The sequence below is a fragment of the Mercurialis annua genome, linkage group LG7, assembly GCF_937616625.2.
Source record: "Mercurialis annua linkage group LG7, ddMerAnnu1.2, whole genome shotgun sequence".
In the NCBI taxonomy this organism is placed as follows: Eukaryota; Viridiplantae; Streptophyta; class Magnoliopsida; order Malpighiales; family Euphorbiaceae; genus Mercurialis; species Mercurialis annua.
The window spans coordinates 42652328-42678156 of NC_065576.1; the positions used below are offsets into that span (position 1 = coordinate 42652328).

Sequence of the window (25829 nt, forward strand, 5' to 3'; positions counted from 1 at the left end):
CATTAAAGTTTGTAATTTTTAAAAAATTAATCTTTTTATTTTAGTAAATAAAATGATTCATGATGAAATGTATAAATCAATTATTGGGTGCTTTTTGTGAATAGTTTATAAATAAATATTACTTTATTTATATTAAATAATGAATTTAAATCAACTTTATTTGATGATAAGTAAACAAAAAAAGTTAAAAGTAAAATAGCCATAAAAATAGCTTGATTATTGGATTACAAACAATGATAGATCCAGAGATTTTATATAAGGTGGCTAAGAATATATGGGCAAAATATAAATTTTAAGATAGAAAAACTATACTATTAAATTATATATTTATATTTTTACAAAAGTTCAAAATAATAAAGTAGATAAATGCTCACCACAAAAAGCTCTTTTTAGATCCGTCCCGATTTTAAATAAAATTGGAAATTCTCTTGCCACTTAAGCAACCCAATCAACCACAAATAATGAAAAAGATGAATCAAACAAGACATACGTTAATTATAGAAAAAATATATACCTTTTTTTTTATTATTATGTGCAAATGGCTAATAATCACCCATGTCACCTCAACTTTGGGGGTACGGGCGCTAAACCCACTGATGTTTAAAAACGGACGCTAAACCCCCTAATCTTTGTGGCGGCGCTCACAAAACCCCTTTTGCTCCAAATTTGACCAAAATACCCCTGGCGCCGTTTTTTCAGTTAATTGTCATTTAAAAAAAAATCTGACACGCCAGAAATATACCTTAAAAATTTCAAACACCCAAAATACCCCTAATTTAATTTAGAAAAAGACAAAAAAAAAACCAACTCAATCTAATCTAGTGAATTAACCCAGCAACTAACCCGACCAATACCCCAACCCGACCAACCGACCACCGCCGGAAAATTTTCCGGGCATCTTCTCCGATTCTAAGACGACCGGAAAATTTTTCGGTCATCAAAAAACCGACAACCTGTTCCTCAGAGGAACAGATCAGCGCCGATCTGTTCCCTGAGGAACAGATGTTCCTCTGAGGAACATATTTTTTTGATGACCGGAAATTTTCCGGTCATCTTCAAATCGGAAAAGATGACCGGAAATTTTCCGGTCATCTTCAAATCGGAGAAGATGACCGGAAAATTTTCCGGCGGTGGTCGGGTTGGGGCATTGGTCGGGTTAGTTGCTGGGTTAATTCATTAGATTAGATTGAGTTGGTTTTTTTTTTGTCTTTTTCTAAATTAAATTAGGGGTATTTTGGGTGTTTGAATTTTTTAAGGTATATTTCTGACGTGTCAGATGATATGACAATGTCAGATTTTTTTTTAAAAAAATGACAATTAACTGAAAAAACGGCGCCAGGGGTATTTTGGTCAAATTTGGAGCAATAGGGGTTTTGTGAGCGCCGCCACAAAAATCAGGGGGTTTAACGCCCGTTTTTAAACATCAGGGGGTTTAGCGCCTGTACCCCCAAAGTTGAGGTGTCATGGGTGATTATTAGCCTGTGCAAATAAATAATATTTCAAATTATAATCTTTTACATTAAAAAAAATCATTTTTTTCCCATCAAATTTTTTTTTTACTTATATTTAATGATAAATGAACTTATAATTTGAAAGTTAGAAATGTATCCCTGTAATACAGCTTACAAATCTCAAAGGACAATTTAAAATTAAGAATAAGGCTTAAATGCACAAAAAATCACCAACTTTCGCGTGTTTTTGGTATTTAACACGAACTTTTAATTTTGGCGTAAAAATACATGAACTATCAAATTTTTGCATATAAGACCAAACTTGCATTTTTTTCAAAAAACGATGTCGTTTTAAGGCAAAAACGGCGCCGTTTAAGGAGAGAAACGGTGTCGTTAGATAGTTCGTGCATTTTTATGCCAAAATTAAAAGTTCGTGTTAAATACCAAAAACACGCGAAAGTTGGTGATTTTTTATGCATTTAAGCCAATTAAGAAATAAACAACAATAAAATTGAAGTTTAGTATCTTATATACACGTTACTGGATATTATATACGTAATGCTAGAAGCATGTTGAGTATTTTAATAATATGTTAATGACAGAAACATGTTTAATAATTTAATTTATGTTAGGATGATAAAACAGTCCGACTATGGCATTACCAAACAAACCTGGCAAATCTTGCCTCTCATAGCTGGCCAGCGAACTTAGAAATTAATTTTTCCTGAATTATTTGCACAATTGAGACCCTCATTATTTATATCGATTATTAACTTAAATTTTAATAGTTTTCTTATTCTAAATTGATACCTAATGTTACTAAATGTAAATAATTAAAACCTTCTTCCGACAGATTTTAATTTTACCAGTATTATGCAAGTGTTGTTAGGAAAGATTTTGACATTACACATTTTTAGGTCCATGTATTTGTCATGTTTTTGGCATTGGATCCTCTACTTATATTTGTTAATATTTAATCCTTACAACTTTAATTTTGTGTCCCTCCGTCACAGAAATATATTGAAGGTGTCATTTCAAACCAAAAAAACCCAATTTAGGTAATGCCAAGAATAAAAATAATGCAGTGACTAAATTTTAATAAATCAAATTAAAAAATGAATAAAAGACTCATCACATTCGCACAAATGACGCGTGAAGTATATGCAACCTATATCCACGATGGAAAGACCCAATGTCAATAAAATTGAAAGTGTAGGGACTCAATGTTGACAAATAAAAATATTGGGATTCAATGCCACAAGTGAACAAATGCAGGAGTCCAAATATGCTTTTTGCCAAAGATTTAGTGATTCCACTTTAGTTTTTATGTTCCCTCTCTTTTTCATCAAAATAAATACCAATTACAATCAGAGCAAGTCTACTGCTACATGCATTATCTAGTTTCATGTGTACACACAAACCAGACAACTAAAGCATCATTTAAATGTTAAAGAATAATAACATATCCACACTAGTCATATAGTAATTTAATTTCATTGATACTTTCGAAGCTATAGCTAAACATATTTGGTAAATATTCTGTTGGAAGAGGGAAAATAATTAATCCATTGCCCGACTGACACGTGCATCTTTCACCATCAAGTTTTGAAAGGGACCAATTACCATTTTCCGTGATATTTGGTAAATTATATACTGATTAAAAATGAGAACTCGAACTTGATTATAAGACCAGACAAATGTTAGGAACCTAAAAGGTACGGGTGAGCAGAAATCCTCTGAAACCAAAAAACCGAGCATCCAAATCCGGTTTGGTTCGATATTATAACAAATTCGGTTTTCTAGTTCTGTTCGGTTGGACATACAAAAAATTCAGTCAAGTTTCAATTCATACCAACAGAAAAACCGCCGGTTCGTTTCAGTTAAAAAAATTACACACGGAGTATCAGTTTGGTTTTAGAAAAGAGGTGAATTTTGGTTTGGTTTGAACCGAATGCACACCCCTACTAAAAGCATGTAGACTAATGCATAGAAAATGCTTATGAGTTAAACTGCACATAAAACATAATGATGGCCTGATGCTTGAGAAATTTTCTAACTTAAAATGGTGCCATCATATTCATACAACTCTACAATGAACCAACTTCAACTCTAAAGCTGTCTCATCTTTCCAAAATCAGAATTCATATAACTTTACTGCATATTAAGTAAAAAGGGAAATTTGGATTAGATAATTACTTGCTCACTTGTTCTTGCCATCAGACTCTGACTGCATTTGATCCATAGACTCCAACTGGTTCCTCAGGTTTTGATTGTCCTCGAGCAAGCGATCATACTCGATAAGCAATCCTTCAGACTGTTTTCGCAAAGCCTCCACTTCGGTTCCCACAGCCTTTGCCTCCTTTGACTTTGCCTCGACTTCATATTCTAGATTTTGTATTTTATGTTGGAGGGTCTTAATCTCCTCAGTCAGCGCCTTGGCCTCCACATTTTTTCCATCATCAATTCCCCGGCTCTGTTTCTTAGCAGCCTCCATTGTCTTCCTGAGCATACGCAGCTCTCTAATGTAATGGTGCAATCTGTCTATCATCAATGCCAAGAACAGAACAAATCCTGCATGAAATTGTTTGTCAAATTAAATACTGAACGTTTAACAATAATTTTGACATGCATAGGTTGAGGTTGAGAAGAAAATAACTAGTCCAAGTGATAGTGCTGGCAATTAAGTAAGAGACCGCATGCAACAAGATATAGCAGTATCCATATTACAGGAAACAAAAAAATTGACAAGTTTTCAAGACTTCAGTGCGCATGCCAACCCTTGTTTTTCTGGTATTCAAATAAAAAAATAAATCAAGTGCCTATACATATTCAAATATTTTGAGGCACCAACTTTAATCAGACACTTGAAGAGAGAAGACAAACAAGACAGTGCACTTAAAACATCAGCAGCAAATACTGAAATTGATCAAGCACTTTAGAATTTTGCACAAAATTCAAATGTATGCTCTGATTTCTTGCACTGCATAATAAATAGGCAATAGATCATAAGAAAGTATCAGTAACCCAAATTTGAAGTAAAATAATGTCATGTGCGTGCATCCTAATAGAAAATCCTAGAATGACAATCCTCTAAAAGGTGCCTAAACTGCAGATTTCCCTGCTGTCTATATAAGCCAAAGGAACAACATGACACATCTAACAATACACTATCACCATCAATTGTTCAAGTATACACATAACATTGAACAGAACATATCAACAAGCATGTCATTCACTTAAAATCATCTATGAAAACATTCTCAAACTGGAATGGATGAATGATAGGTCAGAGTCACTGCACAGATCAGATGAGAAGTTCTGATAGTTTAAGAGGCACCAGTATAAGCAGTTCAATCTACAAAATTTGTCCATTTGGTAACAGTATCAAACTTTATTAGAAGTGATAAAAATCACAATTTGGATCACTCTGATTCTTTAGATATAATATCTCTTGCAAGAATGCCTTTTTGAGTCTTTTTTGTATGCAGTTAAACAATATTAGAATCTGAAATCACAGCTTTTATGTCATTTTTGAATCAACTCAAGATGAAAACCATGCAGATTGATGAAATATTTATGGTAGAAACCATACAGAAAACTCAGTTCTTAGTTTTATTTGGATGTCTCTCTGACCAAATTATGTTCTAGACACAAGAAAATAAACCTGAATCCAGAAGAATAGTTCACAAATATCAAAAGCAATCTTCTCCAGGAGAAATATCAAATGCACTTACCATTGGTTTTATCAGCTATCAATTTAGTTTAACGTCTAGTTTCAGAACAAGAAACTAGCACATGATTAAAATTTCATGAAGCATCAAGCATGAAGCATGAACCTAACCATTAGGGTTCAGAAACTCAAGTTAAGCACTTGAATGTCAACAAGTCCTATTATCAAAATCCAGTGCTATAAAACTTCTATATAGACGACAAGGAGATGGTGTCTTAATCATAATTTAAGGACAACAATAACTGAACATAGAAATGGACACAAGCTAAACACACAATTATCCACTTGTCTACAAGCTAAAGCTTCTAAAAGACACAGTGCTGTCTTAGACCCTTGTTTTGTTTTTTGGTGACAAGGACTCACTCCGCTGAGCCAAATCCTAGGATGACTGTCAAACCCCGGGATATGGTGGGCAGCAGCCCAGCCTCTACCACTCCATTTTGTCAGAAAGGGTGTAGCCGGATTTGAACCTGCGACCTTGGCGCCCAACCACTAGACCAAACCCGTGGGAGTCTTAGACCCTTGTTAACACTTAAAAGCGCCAAAAATTAGTGGAAAAACAAGCAATCAAAATTGTAAAAGAAGTAAACTTTTTGATTACCCATGAGAGAGGCTTCAAGCATATGCTTAGACATGAGAACCTGATCAGTAGGATTAACAGCACCCATTTCATCAGTCCGGTTTTGGATATTCACCATACTGTAAACACTCGACAAAAACACAGCAAACACAGTCCCACCAACTGTTTTAACCATAACCGGACCTCTCCCTCTCTTCAAACCATCCAAAATCATAATCACCAGCTTTCTCAAAGGGGTTTTGAACAATAGGGTTAAAATCAACCCCATTTCTCCAAAAATTACTGTATAAAGCAGGTGTATCATACTGATATCTGTGGAAGATTATTATTTTTTGTTTGGTTGAAGATGAGCTCAGTGATTGATTAGGGTTTTGTAACTCTGTAAATTCGAAAGATGAAAGGTTTCAACACGTGGAGGGTTTGTGGGGCTGCAAAGAATTTGAATTGAAAATTCAGCGGTTAGATGAAATTGAGAAACTTTTTCAAAATTGAAATTATTGCTCTGCTCGGTTTCTTCGGCTAAAATTGTCGGCAGAAAATACAAGATTGAATTCTGCTCTGAGTTTTCGTCAGAGATAGCAACGCCTACTATCACTGTTAAAAGACAGACAAACAAACCAATCACTTCAACCAAATAAATTCAAAAGTTACGGTCCAAATAATTATTTATTTTTTTCTCAAAAAAGTTAAATTAACAGTAAGATTACTCAATTTGTTTTTTTCAAAAAATCAATAAATCAAAACTAGACAATGTTTATTTTTTAGTTTATTTTCTGTAAAAAAATTAATTTTATTTGGTTTACATCCAGTAACTCAAAATTAAATACCAAAAAAATAATTGAGATACACATTAAATATTCCAGAAAGGCGTTTGAAATGCGCATCAGAAAAGCGCGTCAATCACGCATCAGTGAGTGTCAATATATCAGCAATATTTAAATATGTATTTCTTATTGTTACTGGCGTTTTGCGTTTTTGTGAAAACCGTAACAACAAGTGGGAATGCGGGCGTGCCAGGAAGTAGATTCCAAATTGTGAACTTAACTTCTTAAAGAGCGATTGGGGTTTGGTTAACCTTATTACAAGTACACCAAAAAGTAATGCTGAGAACTTGAATGAAAACAAATAAATTCAATCGTAAAGTTCTTTACTGATTGATAGTTGAGAATACAGAGTGTTTGTGTGTTTTTGCCTTTGGCCTGGTTTTTGTTGGATTTGATCGGGACTTTTTCTCTTCCTGCTCTTGTCTTATTTATAGATTTTGTCACTTGAAAACTGCTGCTTTATCTTTCAACTGCACAGTTCTTTCCCACCTTTAAAAACTGCCAATCGTGTCTATTGTTGCTTCTGCACGTGCTTTTTGACCTCTAATCTTCTGAAAATAACCTTTTTGGGCTTATGGGCCATTTAAAACATAATTTAGTGGCAATTTTAAACATGGGCTTAACCTTCTGAAAATAGACTTAGACCTTCTGAAACTTCTAGAAACAACTCGTCAACTTCTGAAATCAATCTCTGAAATCAATCATCTAAAATCAACCTCTGAAATAGATTGAGTCAACTTTTGGAAATTAACTTCTAGAGTCAACCTCTAAAATTAAACTTCTGGAGTAGTCAACCTCTGGAAATCAACTTTTAGAAATTAACTCCTGAAGCCGACCTCTGGAAATTAACCTCTAGAAATTAACCTATGGAAATCAACTTCTGAAGTCAAACTAATCAACCTCTGAAAATAAACCTCTGAAATTATTTTTGGTCAAATCTTAGCCAAAACTACTGAAATCAACCTCTGAAATTATATTTGGTCAAATCTTGCTCAAAACCTCTGAAATAAACCTCTGAAATTATCTTTGGTCAAATTTTGGTCAAAACCTCTGAAATAAACCTCTAAAATTATCTTTGGTAAAATCTTAGCCAATTATTCACGGTAGCTTTTTCGTATCTTTTAAAAGAATATGGGCTTTTATAGCCTTTTGGCCATATTTTTAATTTTGGTGCAAACAATGCTCCCTATATAATTGGCTTTTTAGGAATAAAGCCATTTATATATTTTCTTTAAGCAAAATTATTTTCTTTTAGAGATTTTAGAAGGTCAAGAGAGTTTCACTCCTTCTTCTCCAAAACCTAGCAAATCTTAATCTCCAAAAATTTTAAATCAATTTTTCTCTCAATCCACCAAGCATCGATCCCTAAGATTTGTCTAGCTTAGTTAAATAAAATCCACCAACTCCGGCTACCACCACATTGCCGGCAGTCAGCAGCCAGGCAGCCGCCTCGTCTCGCGCTCTCCAAGCTTTCACAGCGGCAGCAGCAACCTCCAGCTCTTCTCACTCAGCTCCAACGACAGCCTTCACACCATCCACAACACAACTCCCATGACGTGCGACGATTCTGGCGACCCAACAGCAGCATCGTGGTTCTCCTTTGCTTCCATCAGTGGCAACAGGTTGCTCGCCATCGTCAGCGGTAGAAGGTCGCTCGCCATCGCCCAGCTGCTACAGCAAATATCTCGCCAGCCAACCCAGCCAACGCTTCGCCCAGTAGCTTGCAATCTTTATACACAGTGGCTCTAAAATCAGCGGTAATTTTTTTATTTTTTTTCAATCTTAATTTCATTAATATGTTTCTGAACATCTTGGCCAACCTCTGAAATCAACCTATAGCCAAACCTCTAGAGTCAACCTCTAAAATCAACCTCTGCCAAACTTCTAGAATAAACCTCTGGTCAAACCTCTAGAATCAACCTCTGACCAAACTTCTAGAGTCAACTGTTAGCAAAAATACTAACTTGTAGTAATCCGGAAATACGGAATCGATCTCACGAAGACAAGAGGTTTAAAGTGAGCAAACACGTATTTGGAAATTCAATTCGGAAAGCAACGATCGATTGGAATTATAGTAATGATTACGGAATTTAAAACTAGTGAAATTAACACTTGAAGCAATTAAAAACTAAAGCAATTAAATAATAAACGGGATAAAACAATAGGTAAAAGGCGTTTAGAGGTTGTTAAATCGATTTGAAACGTTCTAGCTAACCGGGGTTGATTTGGTAATTAGTTTGGGTCAAGTTTTTCTAAAATGCCTAATCCGCTCTCTCGAGTCCGCAATTAGAACTAATTATAATTAAATTAATACCCCGAAATCTAAATCGCTCTCGCGTAATTAGATTTCGATTATACCAATTTAATCCAATCACGAAGTTTAACCTAAAACCGATTAAGCCCTAAACCGCTCTCGCGTGATTAGGCCCTAATTAAGTGATTTGCTAATTCCGGGTTATTAAGTGACTCTCGCCTAATTAATTACCCTCTTAACCTAGGATTAGGAGATCAATCTATCCTGGCCATTAAGCATACAAATCACTACAAACCCTAATACCCAAATCAAACCCTAGTCAACTAATCACAACCGAACTTCATCAACAACCCCTAAACTAAAGATTTAGCTACTCATCACAAACATCATAGCAATAACTAATAAGTAAGCATTAGGAGTAAACATAGTTTAGAGATTAATTACCTTGCAATAATTGAAGATCCAAGCATAAAAGAGATAATGAAGAACAATAATAAGGAACCAACAATCTTCTATTAATAATAATAATCTTCAATCCATAACATAAAACTCAAAATAGCACTAAGAACAAATGTAATTCAAAAAGCTGAGAATAGTAAAAGGAAATGGGGGCTACAAATTTAAATCTAGTGCATAACCCTAAAAAGGAAAATAAGGTGTCCTTAAATAATACTACCCAAAACAAGGAATAAAGTACAGCCCAATCTTGGATGTTTGGCCCAATAAGGAAAAGTCCAAAAGCTGAAATCCCCTCTTTTCTTCTTGTCTCGAATCGAGACACACAACTTATGGATGTGTCTCGATTCGAGACACATCTCGCATACAATTCTGCTTCTCCTTTTCTAGTGTCTCGAATCGAGACACACATATAAGTGGGGTGTCTCGATTCGAGACACCTCTTAACAAAGGGGGGGGGGGAATCACGTCGCTTGCTTCCGGCTTTAGCTCCTTTCGCGCTTGACTTCCGCTTCCGCTCATTTTCCATTATTCCGGCCTCAAAACTCTCCGTAATGCTCTTGATTCCCTGAAACATACACACCCTCTATAAGGTATACAATTCCAATGAAAAACAAGGTGAATGCATATAAAAGCATACGAAAAGACATCCTAAAGATAGGAGTATTTTACTCCTATCATCAACCAATGAACAAAGGATCACTTTACCCCCTAAACTTGGAATAAAGTATCAAAAACGTCCAAATTAGCGAAACCGGATCACTTTTACCCTGAACTTGGCAAAACCGTCTTAAAAACCCCCCATACACTGACTTGGAACCTTAATTGGAGAGTGAGTTTCTAATTATTTATTATTACTCTAATTAATCATACTTAAATATTGATCTAGGGGCCTTTTTTTCAAAAAATTCAATTTTTTTTTTCAAATTTCCGGCGAGCTATTCCTCGTCGGAGAAGAAGAGCTGGTGCAGCTCCGGCGTCTGTTCTTTGAAGAACAGACCAGATATGTTCTTTTGAGTATTTTTTTGAGTATTTTTGATTTTGATATAAAATATATGAAAGGAGATATTAATTTCATCTCAATCTTCCTAACTAGAGAGTTCTTACAAAATAGGTCATGCTGTCTCTCAAAAAGAGTAAGGACAAAAACCCTTAAAATTACCCTCTATAAACATCACATCAAAAATCAATCAAATCCTAGATTCATATGGTCGTCGAAGAGCAAATCATAATAAAATTCTTCTTCAAGTACTCATCCTAGTTCTACAGCTATCTAAGACTGAGTGACATCTCTTTCCAAATTGTTAGAAAATATTACTGGTATTACAAAATCTTACATCCCAACCAGCACCGACAGAAACATTAGGTATAACATCTGGACCCATTTTTACGAACAAAGAGAAAGTATTTGATTGTAAAACATTGCTTCTCAAAACAATTTACAAAGTAACTCAACACAATCTTCTCAAATTGTTTTAAGTCAGCAAGACACAAAATCGGTTTCTCAGTATTTTTGAAACAAATCTTCAAAATGTACTAACCATGGAGAGTGACTTTTTTCATAAAAACCCCCTCATGGCAGTACAAAATATTTTTCCAAAGAGCTGGTATTTTAAATTATAGAATTTACAAAAACCTTAGTTCTACTACCAAATGATTTTGAAAGTGATAAAGTCAACTGCTTTCAAACATTTTTTACTTTGCAGATAAGATCCATCAAGACCCTGCATATCCAACCTGCAAAACACAAAAAATCTTGTCTCTAAGTCAATGGGGTCAAGATTTAATAAAACCGAAATTGTTCCATATTTTTTCCAAACTACCCAAACACATTACAAATTTTAAAATTATTGGGACTATTAGCATGTCTAGTCCAATTCATTTCTTATATAAAATTTTGGGAGAAGTCACTCTTGGTTATCCATTTTGACGAGAACAAGTGTTTCAAATTGATTTCACAATGGTGGATTATTTTGGGGTCATCCAGAAATTCTCCTTCCCCCAGCCCAAAATACATATGACTATTTTTGCACCACTTACAAACCAACAGACGAAGAAAAATATATTTTCCAGCCTTTTCCACTTCTATTCAAAATTGTTTACTCATTAGGTTTTGCCTTGGTACTTTGACTACAACATAAACTCAATGCTCTTATCATTCTGACTCGAAAATTCAAAATTAATGGTGGGATAAGTACAAGACTATCAATATATGTTCTCAATCTGTGATACATAACTAGTTAAGAGAGTCCATGTTCAACATTACAAATCCAACAACCTCGACATGTTTGGCCTAAAAGTCTCATGCCCAGACTTTTCTAGCCCCAAGTCAAAAGCGAAAAGGAATACTTTACAATCATGTAGCAACTATTTTGGACTAGGCCCAGTTCGTCTGCATCATCACAATCGAACCTATAATAAATGTAGGAGACAATAATAATAATGATCGCTTTAGTTTCTCTCTCTCTCTTGTTTCCAAAAGGATATAGGCTCTACCATTTATATGCATAGTTTGCTATATATATATATATATATATATATATATATATATATATATATATATATATATATATATATATATATATATATATATATATATATATATATAAAACGACAAAAGATAAAAAAGGACGCTACCTATATGGAACACCGGGCAATCCACATAGAGTGCAGCCTTATCATTTACAAACATAATTGAACACATGACATTGGCCCTTACGCCAGCCACCCACACCAAATTATTCAGTCCACTACAAGAAAAATTTCAGACAGCTATCACTCAAGACAAGAGGGTCCCTGCCAGCTACTATACCTTACAAACTTCTAAATTGAAGCACATAGCTTGGATCACAAGATTTTAATAATGGAGGAGCATCTTACAGACCTAAGGCCACGAATCTCTATAAAAGAAAGAGAAAAGCCTTAGTTGAGGGACACCTTCGAGAGAGAGAAAGAAAAGGAATTGCGAATAATTTTTAGAATTGTATCTCGTGTTTTATGGTTATTTACTTAATATATGGACTTTACAATTGATAAGTAGTAGCTTGCTTTACAACTTGGTTTTACAGAAAACTTTAAATAGCACATTTATAAATCTTCAATACAAGTAAGTTTATGTTTTAGTTTTATAATTCACCTTTCGTTTTAAATAATTTTAGTGTTATATATATTTATGGTTATTATTATGTCTGTTCCATGCATCATACATTATCTTCACTCATTTGCATTTCAAAACTCTAACTTAAAGCGTGAGTTAGAGTTTTTTTTTCAAACGATAGAAATTCATTAAGAAGATATGATTACAACATATGAAAGTCATATCACAATACATTATGATCTTTCAAATTTGAAACCATTAGAAGCTAAGTAACAATTCCGGATAAGCAAAAAATAATCAAAAGTGCGAAAAAATCTGTGACTATGTTTCCGCATAAACTTAACAACGATGAAACTATGTTTCTCGTAGACGGAGTACTTGGATAGTTCTTCTTCCGATTTGCTTTTGAAACCGCTTGATCTGGTTGAGCATAGCATTCTAATCTTCATCTTCAATGAATTTTTAACAAAGATAACCCAACAAACCTCCCTACTTTTAGATCAACCAAAGTTTAAATGGATTTTCAAAACTCTCTGAATATAGATCTACAAGAACTTTGATAGATCTAAAAATCCTCATTTTTAAGATCTTCAAAAACTTGTATAGATCTAAAAACACCCCACATATATTTTAGATCTTAAAGAATCAGATCTCAAATTTAAAAACCCACCAAAAACCTTGATAGATCTAGTACCTACAAACACCAAAGACCTTCTAACTTATTCAATTATGAAAAATACAAATCACAACCCAAAAACTTCAAATCCAAAGACTTTATTCAAATAAAAAAGAACATAATAGATCTATAGTAAATAGTGTTATGGGCGGGAGAGAAAATGATTTTCCGGCTATCCGGAAAGATCATCTTCTTCCACCCTCAAAAAGTAGAGAAGATGTGAGTTTTTCTAGAGAGAAGGGAGAGAACAAATTTTAGAGAGAAGTTTTTTTCAAGTATAACTCAAAACTTCTAAATAGTACACACTCTAGTACTCTCCGCATCTATCCAAGTCTGGTGTAATATTTATCTGGTTTATATTGTCATGTCACCAATGTATATTCCTATCCGCATTGCTCAGAACAAATGCCGTTTTGTCCTATCATTTTAAGGATAATTACTACAACAATTCAGTTTAGATTGAACAAAAAGATAAATTCAACAATGACAGGGCATTTATATTGAATCAGATTGATATATATTGAAGAAATATTTCACTTTAAATGCTGACTAATATAAATCAGTAATCATTATGATTTAAAATCATAAGGATTATAATAATGTTCCATCAATTTATCAGAAAACAATTTATCAGAAGTTTAAATGAAATAAGCATTTGCCATGTCTGTTCCAACCATATTTTCGTGAATTATTCAAAAAAATTTGTTTGAATATTTTAGGTTTAAACCTTTTTCCCTGCTGCTGTTAAGATTAAATAAACTAACGTTCATGAACTACAGCATTGATCTATCTACATCAATATCCGGAGAAGTCTTATATGAACTACTCATTAATTAAGTGACAGGTAACACTATTAAATGTAATTGAACAATCAATAAAATCATTTAATTTCTCATAAAATATCGTATTAATAAATGTGATACTTATTGATCGACTAATTATATTTAATAATAACACATGCCATGCAATTAATAAATTGTTCATAATCTTAAAAGGCAAACTACGTTCATGTAATAATCTGATACCCACTACCTCACCGTAACACCTCGACTCGACAACAAGCACATGGCAGATGAATAATGGTGCCGATCATGTATTAATTAGCACCAAATAATTTACAAGATAAATTGGCTAAACTGTTGTAACAAAAAATTCCAATGTGAAACACCAATATCTGTATACACAAACTAGGAAGTAGTTTCAGATTTCCTAGAGCAAAACCTACTATGATTATTTACAAAATTATGAACACAACTCGCCTGATTTCAGGTTCTTCAATCCGCAACGTTAAATATCCTTCTAACTGCTAAACAAAAATCGCATATCAGCCTCTGTCAGTTTTCCAAGAGCCTCTGAATTGCCACCAACAGTCCTGTAAAGAGCCATCATAAAGACAATTGAATAGAAATTGCACGGTTAAACCCAAAATTTGTAAATAAGAAATATGGAAGACAAATTAAAAGAGACCAACCCTTCAAATACTAATTCCTTTTTGTCTTGTAGCCGCAAAATCCTCTCCTCAATTGTGTTCTCGATAACGAATCTCACAATTCTATAAACACCCACAAAAATGTAAGCCCTCGAGAAAATTACTAGAGAGATCTAAAATTCACTTTGCCTAATTATAAACCTAAATGCGGCACCTTATTGGTTTATATTGCCCTATACGATGAATTCTATCCTGCGCCTGTCGCTCCACAGCTGGGTTCCACCAAGGATCCATCAGGAAAACCTGAACATGGAGCTGTGATTTAGAACGGTACTCATAATTCACAACAAGAGGGATCTCTATGTACATCTAGGATTTTACAAACACTTTAATTACAATGGTAAGAAAACTGTCACAAACTTGAGAATCTCGGCCCCTATCATTATATTGAAAAAATGAAAGCTGACCAGCAATCACTCACTTTTCTTATTAGCACGGAATTGAATAAATAAGCAAACTAATTAAATAAATGACTTTAAATAATGTTAAATGCCTTACTATTGGAAAAATTACCAGAGCATCATGCATAAAGTCAAAACACCAGAACAAGGAAAAGAGGAGCACTAACATGTGATGCTACTGTTAGATTGAGAGCGACACCTCCGGCTTTCAAACTCATCAAGAAAATTCTGCAATCTGGATCCTCGGTAAAATTCTTGATAGCATTATCTCTTGCAGGCAAAGTCATGCTTCCCACTAACTGAACACAATTTATGCCAGACTGTACAAATGGTCCTCCATTAAATTGAAGTCTTTTCAGAAAATTCAAGTAAATAGAAATAAAAGATATGCATGATAAAAGAAAAATAATTTACCTTTTGGAGAGAGTAGCTTATAAGATCTAAGAACGAAGTGAACTGACTAAAAACAATTCCTTTTGCAGAACCATCCCTTTCAACCATGAACCTAATTTCTTCTCTCTGTAGCCATATACATTTCTTAAATTATGAGAAAAAAAAAATCCTGTGAAACTGTGATCAGCACTACAGTAGAAAATATGACTATTTATGAATGAAGCTATCCTAAAAGGCAGCATTATTTTTTTCACAGATTTTTTTGCCTGCCCAGCAGCTTCCATCTTCCATATCAATAGTTTTCACTCAAAAAACATTCTTCTCTAATTTTAAATTCTCTCTTAAGAGGATTTTCGGACTTATACATCACCAAAACTAACATCAATATCAAATGAAATTAACAGAATACTTCAACAAAATACATACCAGAGCCTCTATCTTTGTGCTTGTCTGAAAATCCTCTAAGTGTATTCTGTTTATAATACTAGAACTTCTAAAGCCCTTTGTTGTTGTTTTAGTAATCTGACCTCCAGCATCCGCTTTCGTAGTCAAATCAACAGTAAGTAGACTAGAGCAGGTAGGGCATGAGACTTGTCCCAAAGAAGCAGAGAAATCAAGCAGACAGGCCTTACAAAATACATGGGCACAATTTGTAACCTGAAATAGCAAATAAGGTTAAAAAAAAAAAAAGCTTGTGATAAGCATGGTTGTAAATTTATAAAGGCACAATGCAGAGAGCCCCCATGTACAAGCAACATTGAAACTGAACTGCAGGATACTTTTGGCTTGTTAGAATACTTGATGGGGATAATTGAACTGCAAGATATTTTTAGCTTGTTAGAACTTAGAATACTTAATGGAGATAATTGAACTGAGGATCAACATGTATGTATTCTTTGCTTTTTTAAGCAATCAAGCTACAATAGCATGCATAGACAACAAAATGGCTGAATAGAAGCACACTGATGCAAATAAATATTCCTTATTTCTTAATGTGGACATTTGCCGAGATGACTTCTAATTGTTTGGCAAACATGTCAATGTCAATGTCAAGTCTCATGCATGAAGATCTGCATAGTTAAACTTTAAAAGATAGAGGCAGCATTAACTGAAAATTTTAATTCAAAAAGAATTACGAGCCAAAGCGTAATGCATTTTAATTTATAAAAATGGACATCGCATGCATAAGACCCAATTTAATGTGAATTCTGAATAATCAACCGAAAAAATCTGATTGCAATTTGGTCAGTCACATCAGCAATTTAAAAATTTATATAACATACATATACATAAAAAGAACGACGTGTTAGCTCCATATAAGGACACATGTCTTGCTTTTTATATATAAGGATTACAAAAATATATGTCTGTATAATGCTTTCCAGATTAAATCCTACCTGAAGCTCTTCATAAAATTTGAGATAAATGAGCAATTTAATAATATAATTTTATTTTATAACAAATATATGTAAATATAACATTTCTATTCAATTTGATACTAATTTTGTGTTATGATTAGTATATATGACAAACTATATAAAAACAATATAGTATATTTCCTAATCATGTAAATGTAAAAAAAAAAAATTATTTTGAATATATGCTTATTAATATAATAATCAAGTTAAAGCAAATAAAATTTAAATAAATTCTATTTACTAGAGAAATTTTAGTTTAATATAAAATTATCTATTCAAAATAAAATGATTTATTTATAATGTAGTTAATACTTATATACTGCTCTAAATAATTTTCAATAGTTAATTATTTTTCATTTTTTTAAGTTAATAATTATAAAATTCAATTAGATAAATAATTTGTGGGTGGCACGAGATCAAGAGCTAGTTCTATAAAATCATGTAGATTTAAGGACAGCATGAAATTCAGGGCCCCGTAACTCAGGTACCCCCAATGGTTTTTGAACAAAAGATAGACATGAGAATCAAGTCTCCATTTGCTTTCATTGAACGTTAATGTCTGGATAACAAGAAATGAGAATTACATACTATCAGAACTATAAAGCCTAATCTCCTGATTTTTAACTGTGAAAGGAATCAACCTTTATTTAGTTTCTCACCATATTAACCCCACTAACTAGCAGAACCTAAAGAGTATAGAAAATATCATAAAGGGGCTTTAGCCTAGGGAGGAATAAACTAACCAAAAGATTGAATGGGTGCAGAGAAAGACAAACTAAACTTCTAAATATGTCAAAAAAGAAAAGAGGACTTAATTACAGATAAAGAAAACTAACCACAGGATCTTCAGCAGGATCATGGCAAATGTCACAGACTTGCTCTGCATCATTAGCATCAGCCAAGTTTCCTCCTCGCAATGCTGCAGTTTTGGAGTACACTACAAGGTAAGGATGATCAACTGCCTGCAATTGAGTACAAAGAGAGTCTAGTAATCAGCAGACAAGAATATTCCCAAGGACAAAAAGTTTAATGGGACACAGCTTTTCATTTCTTCTGCTAGTGGAAGAATTTCTTTCCAGTAGAAGGAAAAAACAAAAAATAACGAACTCGTAATTTTAAAACAAAAATTATATCATTATTTAAATTATGAAAAGAACTTCAAATACTTATTTTAACTGAGTCAAACAAAAAGAAATGCATTTCAGAAAGACAGAGATTATCATGAAATTTCACAATGAACATAGTTTCACATTTATAAATTGAAACAGGACTCTGCAGTAGAGTCAAAGAGACCAAAATCCCCAACAAAACCCCCTAAACCAAAATTGTGAAGTTTCTCCCGCTATTGTTTTCAGAGACAGTTGATCAATTGGACAGATTTGCTCAGCATGTCCATTCATGCCCCAACTTGACAAATTAACTTTTCATCATGAAGAAAATAATCACCTGCCGTAAACGAATAAGAAGTTCAAATATGTGCGCGTAGTTATTCATCACAGTTCCATCCTGGACATATCTGTAGAGAAAGAATAGCTGGTTAGACTTGTGGCATTTTCACAATATTTTTGGTCATTAATTTAATTCATTAGCACAGATAAAAGCAATTTAACTAAAAGAAAAATACAACAGCATAAAGCATTAGCATGAAAGAATTTTAGGAATGATATAATGGAGCAAACTGAAGATGATATCAACAAAGCAAAAACATCACTTACGCATTAAATCGTGCCTGGCTTTCATTATATAAGGACTGATAATAATCTTCTTCTTTGACATCCAGTGTATCCTGCCTCAACTTAACCTAGAGAAAAAACAGTCAGGATTAATATAAGACTATCTAGAATTTGCTACTGAGTAAACATTGCTAAAAGAATGAATATTCCAGATACTAGTTGGAAACTTACCATCCTAGGAGGAAGAGCAAGATCAGCAGCTCTACCCTTTTTGGTACGTCTTAGCACTATGTTCTTCAAAACTTTGTATTTAAGCAATGTCATTGCCCTTCTTCCAATCTCATTAGCTCCATGAGCTTGTATCGGATTAGAAACATACTAAACAAGGATAAAAATTAGGGGCATAAATTAGATTTCCTCACAGAACTATGACAACGGCTTACAGAAAAAAAATGCCTTATAGAACATATATAAGAATGCCTTACATATGAATGAGGGCAGTTAACAGAATTAAAAAAAATCCTTACAGAGCACAAATTAAAATGCCTTGCAAAATAAGATGACAATAACATGCTAAAATATAAATATGATAATTAGAAAAATGGAGAAGATCTGTCGAGCTTACTTTATTCCACCAACAAAAATGCCTCACAGAATTATGAGGGCAGGTTGAGCATTGTGCAAACGACCTATAAGCAAGCATAGGATTAATACCCATATGAAAAAAGGTCTTTTAAAATTTCAGCCAAACATCATTGAGACTTTATACAAGAATCAAGTGAATACAAATTAGTCAGAGACAGATGGTGAGAAAAGAAAGGAAGAGAATAGAATAGAAATGAGCTAGTCAGGGACCAAAACAGCTGCTCTGTGGATTGAAGAACAGAATACATGGTCCAGACTCTTGCTTATTAACATGTGAATACAACAATTAGCTTGAGTTTCCCAAAGGATTCAAGTTTAGAGAGCTTTAATACCTAAATTGAAGGTAGACCGTAGAGTGTGATGTGAAGGTGAAATACAGCTGTAATAAGTAATGATTTATTACATGCTCGTCAGTCCCCATTATGCAGAACAACAATTACTTAATGTGAGAGGTCATTCAGTAGAAGTGGTGGACACATAAAAATGTAATTCCATTTTCTGCTACAGTTAACATAGGCGTATAATCAACTCTATTATAGATTCACAAAACAGGCAATCAGATAAAGAATATTTTAAAAATCAAACCATACTTATAGTTGAGGGTTTGGCAATCGCAATCTTTGCACAAGTAATAAGAGTATGGGACTATTTGCAAGAAGCGAACCTGTACATATGGAAGCTCAGTTAAATAGGTCGTAAAGTGCTAACAACTGAAGTAACAGTTCTTCAAATACAATAAACTCACCAGAGAATAAAGTTCTCCCACTCGATTTTGAAGGGGAGTGCCACTTAGAGCCCATTTATATGAAGATTCTAAAGCGAAAATAGCTTTTGCAGTATTACAGCGTCTATCTTTCACATAATGAGCCTATATTGGAAGCAAAGAAGGAAAAAGAAAATAAGGGAATAACAAATTTGAAAAAGAAATACAGGAAGTAGATTAAATGAGTTTATAAAGGCAAATATTTCCACTTTAACATTTCAATAAGTAAAATGAGTCAAATTTTCTGCAGAACGAGTGAAAAATACTAGTACAATACACGGAAGCTGTCAAAAATTTTTTGATAGAAAAAATAATACAATCAAATGTCACAGCACAAACAAAAGAGTGCTATTTGGTATTACATACTTTAAAATGTTCTTTGACTAACACCGATACAAGTTATTAGGATGAATTGACTTTGTAAAGCACTAAAATTAATGTGATTTAGGATTCCGAAAATCTATGAAGCCAGTTTCTTAATTTGTTGATACAAAGTACGCTTAAGTTTAAAATTTTACAAACAATAAGAAAATGCATGAACATGAAATGAGTAAAACAGAAAACTCTGTTCAATCCTGAAAACATTTGTCAGTTACAAATTTCCGTTTAATTTTCAAAAAGAAAAAATGTAATAAACATGAAATTCATTAGTAACAAATAACAAAATGTTCCTTGTCTTCATAAACTTTCATCAGCCATTTACATAACATACTCAATAAAAATTGTCAAAAAAAAATAGAGCCAATTACATTTATTAATAAAACAAACAGACACATTTTGGATGGCATAATTATCATTGGTAAATGTAGAGTTACAGAGAGTGAGATTAAACTGAAATAGAAGAAAGCCTTCTGCTTTGATAAATAATACAGTTTCTTATTCCAGATTCACCACAAGAACTATATCACATACTCCAAGTTATTGGTCTAAATGCAGGTAAGACATTGTTACTGATAAAATTCCTACAATCAGATTTGTTTAAATGGCTTCAATTAAGTGAACATGATTCATGATGTCATTATCACTTTAATGAGAGGAACCTCACCACAATTTCAACTATTTACAGAATAAATCAAATATGGAATGATAAGATATAAACTAATCTAAATTAAACATTATCACTTTTGCTGATTAATTCAGTATTTTAAAGGCAAATATTTCATACGGCATGAGCTACAGCAAATTGAAATTTTATATTGGGAGGAAAGCCAACAGAATTTTTCGAAATAATTTAATCACTTCCAACACAGAAGCAATTAGAAAACTCGTTAGGCTAATACCAGTACATTCACCACATTTGCCAATAAATCAACCTAGTATAATGAACTGATTAGCATATAGATTTCAATTTAGAAAAGTGCAAGGGACTGCTGAGGATTATAAACCTGATTTATTGACTAATTTAAATAAAATAATTTTCCTTCAGCCTCGTGAATTTTGTCCTTTTATTTTAAACTCAAATTGTATCATCAAAGTCAATTGCATATTCAGAGGATGTAATATAGAACTCAGAACAATAACTTCATGCCAACTAACCTCATCCAAAATAATACGATCCCACTTCATAGAATGCAGAATTGATTTCTCTTTAAGTAAGGCTTGTTCAACTTCTAAAATTTCAATATCATTTCCACTATCATGCTGTTTCCGTTTTCTCTTACCCCTCAATACATCATCCTGAACTTTGGTAGATTTTTCTTTCTCCAGAGGTGATAATTCAATTTTTAGCTTTTTCTTGTCTTGCTTAGACTGCTTTGCAGTTCTAATGGCATCCGGCCCACAAAAATATTTCAGGTGAGTAGCAAGCTTGTTTGCATAAAATGGCTTCCCACAGTAAGAACACTTTATCTTGGGAGGCATCATGTATTTTCTGAATTCTGCCTCAACAGTACTATATGTTGTTATCACAAAATCATAACCAGAAAATTTTTTAGGGCTCTTTCCTCTATTAGTCCCATGATAAACGAAGACATTTGTGCTTCCTTTTGTGGTAAAACGATCAATCTCACTTACCCACTGACTCACAGCAACCACAGGACAAACTACTAATGTGGGCCGGCTTACATCAGGATCAATGGATGTACCAGATACCAATGTGGGTCCATTGGACTCGTGAAATTTTCGAAGAATTTCACGTTTCGCAAGCACAAGGGAAATTGCTTGAATAGTCTTCCCCATTCCCATTTCATCCGCAAGAATTCCACCCCTGGTGGGCGACTCTTCCTGTTTCAAAGCCCAGGCCAACCATTCCTTCTGATATCTTAACAAAGGCATTATCAACTCTGCTGGTGGCTCAACTGTTTCAGTAACAAATCCCTGTTGATCATCTGTGTCAACGTTTTCCGATAAATGCTCGTCTATCCATTTTTCATTCTCTTCCTCCCAAATTTCCCACATCAATAATGGTTTTGACTCATCCTTCTTCCTTTTCGAGGGATATTGCTTCTTTTTGACTGGAACAAAGTTTACTTGAGCTGCTCCAGATGTCTGTGCCTGTTGTTGTTGATCATCATTTGTCGCAGCCGCATCTCCCATATTCCTTCGCATGGAAGACTCTGCCCGATCAATTTTGACAGAAGCCGGTACACTATTTTCTTCACCTACAAGTACATTCCAAAACATAAATAACATAATATCACTATGCACTAGCCTACCCTTTCCTTACACATGCCTCATCTATCTAACCAAAATACCAATTCCTTAAGCCCTTCTTCAAAACAAATCATATGCAAGAATCCATTTAAATTCATGTACTTTAAAGTTTAATTTAACCAATTCCTAAAGCCCTTCTTCAAAACAAATCATATGCAAGAATCCATTTATAAACATATACTTTAAAGTTTAATTTGATTCCTTTCAAATAAAACTAATACTTCTAAAAAAATGCTAGCAATTGAAATTCTTCAACAATCAGTATCAACCAAACAAGCATTCATTTCAATTGACTAAATACATGTGTACGTGTTCATTACCCGAGCTACTATCATCGTCATCGCCATCATCAGAATCTGAAGGCACAAAACACGATTCACTATCCGAGCCACTGTTAACCACATTGACTTCATTTTTTTCATCTTCATCACAATCATTCCCTGTTCCACCATAACAAAAAAAAGACACACACATACACTATTAATAAACTAAAACTAAAATAGCACTAACTATAACACGATCAAACCACTGAACATAACATCGATTCAACAATCCAACCAAATAAACCCTAAATATGAATTTCTAAGTTTTCCGCATACAGAAGAAACAAAAAAAAGAACAGTAAAGAAAAATGTACCGTCGGTTAAGGGTTTAGCGAGAGCTTTACGAGAACGGAGATTCATGTTAATGAATGGATTATCGATTTGACAGAATGAGAAGAGATTAAAGTTTTTCCGGTGGGGGATTTTCCGGCGGGGAAGATTAAAGGTTTTAGTTAGGTTTTGGGTTTGATAATAGTAGAAAAGAGTGCGAGAGAAGACGGCGGGAAAGGGTTAAAATGAAGAGGGGGGCTAAACGGCGCGAAACACGAAGAGTCCTTAAGAAGATACCTGTATATGGCAAAACTCATTTAAAGGTCCCTATAGTATATTTTTTTATTTATTTGGTCTTAAAAAATTAATTGAGATTCATCAAGTTTTTATATTTTTTAATTAAAAAATTTATATTTTTTAATTAAAATTTTTATATTTTTAATAGAAATCGAGTGAAATGAAAAACTTGCAGCCACTGATAAAATTTATAACCTTGTAGCGTTAGTTAGTGTCTATAATTTATAAATTAATAATAAAAAATAATGTACCCATTATTAAATATGAGGTTAAAATATAATTCAACTTAAATAATTATGTTTTAAATGTGTAATTTTTTTCCAGCTCAAATTTAAATTATGACTATAATTAATAACGTCTGACTGTAATGTTTTTATTTTGGTTAAGATAAGAATGTGATAATTAACATTGTAAAAATATAATAACATGATGGGTCTTAATTAATTTTAAGAGCTAAATAAAGGAAATATTATAAAAAATCTAAAAAAAGGGGGGAAAATTACAAAATTACATACTTTCCAAAATATGTACATTGAAGTTTATAAAAATACAAAATAATTTTTCATTTTTTACATATTGTATCAAAGATGTATTGATAATATATCGAACATGTATTAAACATGTATTAAAAATGATTTTTTTATAATAAAAAGAGTACGTAAATTATATAAAAAAAATTAACGAACGTTTATTTTTTTATATTTGCGGCAATGATGTGAAAGCTTTTCTTTATATATAATCGGAAAGAAAAAATAATTATGTGAGGAATTGAATCAACGGCTAAACAGTTTGTTGTCTAGCGCTTACACCATTTGATATATAGTCCATTGGTGATGTATAAGACTATAAGTTTTATGAATCACTAACTCAAATTATATGGCTGTAACATGGAAAATATATATTCATCTCATTTGGTAAAACACTGCTGAATTTATGGTGAAAACAATTGTTTCAGCTGTTTATTTATAGGTTCAAATTTCAATCAGAAACCATATGATCATATATTTGGGTTATTTTCTTCTTAATAACGCAATGAGCCACCATTTTCCAGTTTATTGTGAAATGCATTTAGCTACTAAAAGGATTTGAATGTTGCCAGTTTTACATTTGTACTATAATTTGAATGACAATTAAGATTGAGGAGTAGATAAAAACAATTCAAACACTAGTAGTATTTTCAAAATATTGTTAACAAATTAATAATACATGAAACCCAATTTAATTGGGTAGCAACGAGTGCATAAGCAATACAAAAATTACAAACAAAACACTGAAAAAGTTGCACAAATTTGGTTTTGAAGTGCTCAATTACCCCCACCACCACCTCTGCCGGTTCCTGTACCAGTGCCGGTTCCAGAACCAGAGCCAGACCCAACTCCTATGCCGATGCCGATTCCAATTCCAATTCCTCCACCTCCTCCACGGCCACCACCAAGACCACCTCCTGCACCTCTACCACCGCCTACCCCACCACCAGCCCCAAATCCACCTCCATGTCCTGATCCTCCACCAAGGCCTCCACCGCCGCCGCCTCCTCCACCTCCACCACCACCCCCTCCGGCCCCACCTCCAACACCACCACCTACACCACCTCCGGCTCCAAACCCTCCACCATGACCTGAACCGCCACCAACACCACCACCACCTCCTCCTCCTCCACCTCCACCGCCTCCTCCTCCAGCACCACCTCCAAGACCGCCACCGACACCACCCCCAGCCCCAAAACCTCCTCCATGGCCTGAACCACCACCAAGACCGCCTCCACCTCCTCCCCCACCTCCTCCACCACCACCTCCTCCCGCACCACCTCCAACACCTCCACCTACACCACCTCCAGCTCCAAAACCTCCACCACTGCCTGAACCGCCACCAACTCCACCTCCTCCTCCAGCTCCACCACCTCCTCCGACTCCACCACCTCCTCCTAGTCCTCCACCTGCTCCACCTCCTAGTCCTCCACCTGCTCCACCCCCTCCTCCTAGACCTCCACCAGCTCCACCGCCACCTCCTAATCCTCCTCCAGCTCCGCCACCACCTCCTAGTCCTCCTCCTCCACCAGCTCCACCACCTCCTCCTAATCCTCCCCCTCCTCCTAGTCCTCCACCTCGTCCACCACCAATGCCTCCACCCCCACCTCTACCTCTACCACCTCCACCGCCAAATCCACCTCCTCCTCCACGTCCTCCACCACGACCATAGCGACCGCCACAGCGTCTACCCCAACGACAATAATCATCACCATCACGAAACCGAGTCTCATCAAGCTTGTCATCGCCAAAAGTGACAGCACTCAACTCAAAAGCAATGCATAACAAAAGAAGAAGTACAGTAACCCATTTCTGAGAGACACCCATTACTTCACTTGATTGATACAAAACAGATCAAAATCAAATGGATGAGTGTAGTTTGGTTGCTTACTCAAGCTCGCAGATGTTTG

General features: G+C 34.2%; 3 protein-coding genes across 3 annotated transcripts; all 3 read right to left on the bottom strand.

The window, feature by feature from the left end:
* Positions 1 to 3491: 3491 nt before the first annotated feature.
* On the bottom strand, positions 3492 to 6374 carry LOC126655867 (uncharacterized). Its single transcript, XM_050350209.2, has 2 exons — positions 5783 to 6374; positions 3492 to 4022 (listed from the first exon to the last, which is right to left on the bottom strand). The coding sequence occupies exons 1-2, from the start codon at positions 6063 to 6065 to the stop codon at positions 3652 to 3654; spliced, it is 654 nt and encodes a 217-aa protein (XP_050206166.1). The 5' UTR covers positions 6066 to 6374; the 3' UTR covers positions 3492 to 3651.
* A 7767-nt stretch (positions 6375 to 14141) lies between these two features.
* LOC126656460 (DNA repair protein RAD16) lies at positions 14142 to 23363 on the bottom strand. Its single transcript, XM_050351034.2, has 16 exons — positions 23140 to 23363; positions 22823 to 22942; positions 21387 to 22450; positions 19833 to 19955; positions 19678 to 19751; positions 19068 to 19131; positions 18674 to 18820; positions 18485 to 18570; positions 18216 to 18285; positions 17606 to 17731; positions 15778 to 16008; positions 15373 to 15477; positions 15126 to 15278; positions 14712 to 14800; positions 14540 to 14620; positions 14142 to 14440 (listed from the first exon to the last, which is right to left on the bottom strand). Exons 1-16 carry the CDS (start codon positions 23183 to 23185, stop codon positions 14368 to 14370), a joined length of 2652 nt encoding a protein of 883 aa, XP_050206991.1. The 5' UTR covers positions 23186 to 23363; the 3' UTR covers positions 14142 to 14367.
* A 1333-nt stretch (positions 23364 to 24696) lies between these two features.
* LOC130014850 (glycine-rich cell wall structural protein 1-like) lies at positions 24697 to 25746 on the bottom strand. The gene has a single exon (XM_056103806.1). It carries the CDS (start codon positions 25744 to 25746, stop codon positions 24697 to 24699), a length of 1050 nt encoding a protein of 349 aa, XP_055959781.1.
* Positions 25747 to 25829: the final 83 nt, after the last annotated feature.